A 4982-nucleotide genomic window follows, 5' to 3' on the forward strand; every position below is an offset into this window, starting at 1 on the left:
AACAAAATCTTCTTTAAGAACTGTCGTGGGGCTGTCTAACCTCACGAGCCAAATTTTCAGAATGATTAAGCTGCAACTTGGATTCACAAGGGAATTTTAAAATTACTAAATTTCGTACAATCTCACTTAAAAACAGCGATAGAAAATGAATGCATTTTCTCAACACGCCTCTGGCTGCGCAGCAGTGAACCAAACACACAGCCGCGAGATTTTGGGCGTAAATGTGGTCAGGCTATGCTTAAATATCAGTTGAGGATACTTCAAGCAAAGCAAATTTCACCAAAAATGACTGCTGCAAGGAACATAAGCACTTGAAACATTCAGTGTTAATACTTTTACAGCCAGTGATTCATGTCTCGACAAAACTAATATTGTAGACATAAGACATGAAAAAGCACAACAACACTATGAGCGCTAACGAGTACATAAAAATCTGAACACAAAGATGTAATGTTCGTTTTCAAACTTCCCTTCACTGGATGTTCCATTTCTGCTCCAAGGCACTGCATATTCGATTCAGGCAGCAGGCAGCACTGAGAGGGTAACCGCTAACTGCAAGAAAAAGGTAATATGTCACTACAGTTCAAAGCAAAAGGGGGGTACAATCAAGAAACTACTACTCCCTCATGTCCTTTTTACTCCACATATTAGATTTGTGTCAAGTCAAAGTTTGCAACATTTGACCAAATTTATATTAAAAAATATCTATATCTATAATATCAAATATACTCCCTCTGTTTCCAAATATTTATCTTTCTAGACATTTCAAATGACTACCACATATTGATGTATGTAGACATATTTTAGAGTGTAGATTCACTCATTTTGCTCCGTATGTAGTCACTTGTTGAAATCGCTAGAAAGACAAATATTTGGGAACGGAGGGAGTATATATTATGAAACTATATTTCATAATGAATCTAAAAACATTGATTTGACATTCTGAATGTTGATACTTTTTTCTATAAGTTTGGTCAAAGAGGAGATACTTTGACTTCGGACAAAACTTATATGCAGACTAAAAGGGACCGGAGGGAGTACATGGTAGGGCGATACAACTTGAGGCAGAGAATAGCAATATCTAATTGTCCACGTTATGAAGGTCTAGGCGATGCTTGTGAACTCAAACCTAATTGATGGTTTCTTGCTCTAACAAAAGATGTCGGAAAGGGCAAGCCGCTGATGCTCAAACCACCAAGAAGCAGAAATGTATTTAATCCAAATCAGTAACCAAGTTCCAACCAAGTTATCCCAAGCCCAACTAATTTGGGGTAGTTAATTATAGAAACAAAGGAAACCCAGGAATTGGGTAGTTTGAAAAATATGAAAAGAGACTAAACCTCATTTAATAGTTAATGCCAACAAGCTGAACTGAGTAAATATTCAATTTTAATTGATAAGTGTTGGTTACAACTAACAACATGCTAGAAGTTTCCAATTTTACCGTGAGACAACACTCTATTGATCAACATTACAAGAAAAGAGAACTATTTGAATGGGGCAAAGCAAATATCATAAATGTTTGTTTTCAGGTAACAATTCACAGGGAACAGTGGACTTCTTAAAGTCTCAAACACAACATGCACAACAAACATATGATTCAATTTATCTAACACCCATTTGAAACCTCTCAAAAGATCCAAACAACTGAAAATCACACTGATTTAACAAACATATTAGTATCACCCTTATCAGAAGTTTACGAAGTTCTCAGGACTACTGTTTTTATTTCAAACAGGGTTACTTACTCTGTATGTAATCATCTGAGTATTCCTTGTCAACCTTTCCATGGGCCATGGCACCAACCTGGAATAATGTGCAGACAATATGAGATTATGCACAAGGAAGCAAGAGATGATAGAAAACAAATTAGTTCAATATCTCCACTCACCACAAACACAAGAGGTTCATCATCATTGGACTTAGCAACATAGTCAAACAAATTAACTGCCTTCTCCGCACTATATGAAAGGCCTAATGACCAAAAACATATCAATTAGCATCCCTATCTGATCCAGAGAAAGTTTTAGTAAATAAATAATTTTCTCACCAATTTTCCGTACGCCAACAGGTAGATACTGGGTAACAGGATTTTTAATAACATTAAGGAGCTTCTCACGCTTCCCAACTGCCGTGATGCTCAGCTTTTGCAATAACTGTGCTGTGATGTTGTATAACTTGCAGGTCAGCATGGTTCATGAAATATATACATAAAAGGTGAAGAACATGCACTACTTGTATTATTTGCAACTTACACATCAAGCCACAGAAACGTTTGAATGTCCGTGGCATGCGAACATGAGGCTTGATTTCAAACAACACTCCCTTTTCAGTCCTAACATAAACAGCTTGTAACCTCCCAGCCTTAGTTAGAGGGCTATCAAATATTGCTAGTAGTGCCTGCAAAATATTTTCGGCAGAAATTCAGTAGCTATTCAGAGACCCAAACAGTGTTCGACAACCAAAAGAGAGGAAACAAATGCTATGGCATTAGGTCGCGTTGACAACCAAATTAAATTTACTTCCCTTAGACATACAACAGGAACTTCTGGGTGGATAATGCTCCCTCCGATCCAAAATAAGTGTCACAATTTTGAACTGGGTTTAGTTCAAAACTGCGACATATTTATGGATCGGAGGTAGTAATAAATAAGACAGCTTTATATTCATATTACAGCATCAGAAATAAAATAATAATGACGGAAATTTAGAATACCTGGTGAATGATATCAGGCCTGTAATCAGCTGGATTGCGATTCTGCTTCCTTAAATAGTTTGCGTGATCATCCGAATTCAAGATTTGCATACCCTACAGAAACAGTTACAATAATCACTAAAACTGACATAAAATAAGGGATTTTTATTTAGTACGAGGCGTTGACCTCTTTAATCACCAGATATTGTAGAAGGATTGTGACTACTCTGGTGTAATTAGTTAACACTTGCTCTTTACATGCTAGCAGCCACTAATTTTCGACCATTGCTACCTACTCGTGCACAGCCCATCCACAATGCATGCACACAATAACCTATCCTCCAAAGGGAAGGGAAGAAAATAATTACGAATTTATGCCTAGCGTTAACCTTGCCAATAAATCAGGACAAGACATGTTCATCGCTCACTATTAGATTTATTATGCTCACTAATTCAACTGTAGCATTCTGCAAGTATGCTGCGGATCCGGCTTGCCTGCTCCCTCATGCTCCCATCCGTGCTCCCACTCCATCCTACGGCTGTCTTTTTCTCTTTTTTCTTTCTAATCTAATCATCTCCCCCCCTGATTTTAAGGGGGTGGGGCCGGGCCTTATTTTGTTCCAATCAAATCATGCCACGTATGCGGGAGCACGGATGGGCGCACGCCGGGGGAGCAGGCAAATCTCGTCCGTATGCTGCAGCTTAAGACATTAGCATCTTTTTCAAAGTCCGCTCTTATACTATTACGGGAGGCATGCTTCTACATTCAAACAATTTCAGGACAGTGCAACTTTTGTTCCACTATTTCCCCTACTCGTACCGTGTATTAAACTAAACTACCACATGAATAAACCAGCTACTCGAACAAATTTCTCTAAGTCTCAATTCGACCACCGAACGAGAAATAATCGGCCACAGTGAGAAATAAATTACTGATTTATTGGTCGAGAGTCCATAGTACTAGCATACCTTGCCGACTTTGCCGACCTCGAGGCAGGCCCTCTCAAGTACGAAGATAGCGCCCGGCCGCCGCTTACTGTCGACCGGGCGGGGTACGATGGGGATCCCCTCCCCCACCTCCTCGGCAAAAGCTTCCTCTGCCGCCGCCTCCCCCTCCATCACCTCCTCATTTTCCTTCACCTCTTGCTCCACCGCCTCGGCGTCGACTGGAGGGGCGCGCGAGGCTTCGCCGCCTTCCAGCTTCCGCTTCTTCTTCCCCTTCACTGCGTACGGCCGCCCCATGCCTTCTTCTCGCTTCGCGCCGGCGCCGGGCTGCGGGGGGTTGAGTCACAGGGAGCCGCCTAGGGTTCTTCTCCTTCGTCCCCTTCTTTTTTTGAGGGGGTGGGGTTCATCTTATTCTGTGGGCTCAAAAGGCACTGAGCATAGCAACCGCACAACATCAAATAGAAGCCCATGAACCACAACCAGCCCGAAAAAGAGAAGCCTATCAAGCACAAGCAGGGGATTTGGGCCGGTTGTGCTTGATAGGCTTCTTTTTTTCGCCACGCCCGGCCCAAATACGAAGCGCTGACCATATGGCAGCGGAACGGACGTTGCCGACGCTCGCGGGAGGGGAGGCGGAGGCGGGGGCCGCAGGCCGCAGCGCTGGAGGTTTGGCAATGGTGATGGTATCATGGTGCGTCGACCGGCCGGCCGGGCAGTGCGGAGCAGCCGGCGGGCGTGACGGTGGCACACGGGGGTAAGCCTGGCAAAACGCGTACGTAAGATACCTGTTCTTGTATTATCAAAATAGTAATGGACAGGACCGGAAGTGCATGGATGAACCCGGATACATATGAACCCACTTTGAAAAAAACATTTTGAAATGTTAAAAAATTCTAAAAAAAAATGTGCGCTGACATCTCCATATTCTATATGTGTGCAGAAAGTTTCACGGAAAAACATTTTTTTAGCGTATGCAAAAAAGACAAAATATTGTGCCGCGAGACGCTATTTAGAAGTACTAAAATTTGCGAAAATGCCTTTTGGAGCTCGGCCTCCATGGAGGCCGGTTTTTGAAAAACACCAAAATCATGAAAATTCATATTTTTACAATTCAAAAAAATCTGAAAAAAATTACAGATATATATGGAGGCATAACACACATGTGTGTAAAATTTTAGGACGAAATACGTTGAAATGAAGGCTGTGCAAAAAAGACAAATCTGAGGCCTTTTAACACATGTTACTATTCATCCTCAAAGTTTAGAAATTTGTCTTTTTTCTATAGGTCGCATTTCGAAGTATTTCATCTTGAATTTTTACACACACATGCATTTCATCCGTG

At 41.4% G+C, this 4982-nt stretch overlaps 1 protein-coding gene across 1 annotated transcript; it reads right to left on the reverse strand.

The window, feature by feature from the left end:
- Positions 1-274: 274 nt before the first annotated feature.
- Positions 275-4060, reverse strand: LOC125512729 (ribosomal RNA small subunit methyltransferase nep-1-like). The gene is made up of 7 exons (XM_048677821.1): positions 3665-4060; positions 2717-2809; positions 2256-2400; positions 2051-2161; positions 1892-1974; positions 1749-1806; positions 275-552 (listed from the first exon to the last, which is right to left on the reverse strand). Exons 1-7 carry the CDS (start codon positions 3935-3937, stop codon positions 473-475), a joined length of 843 nt encoding a protein of 280 aa, XP_048533778.1. The 5' UTR covers positions 3938-4060; the 3' UTR covers positions 275-472.
- Between the last annotated feature and the right edge of the window lie 922 nt (positions 4061-4982).

This window comes from Triticum urartu, chromosome 6 (assembly GCF_003073215.2).
Source record: "Triticum urartu cultivar G1812 chromosome 6, Tu2.1, whole genome shotgun sequence".
In the NCBI taxonomy this organism is placed as follows: domain Eukaryota; kingdom Viridiplantae; phylum Streptophyta; class Magnoliopsida; order Poales; family Poaceae; genus Triticum; species Triticum urartu.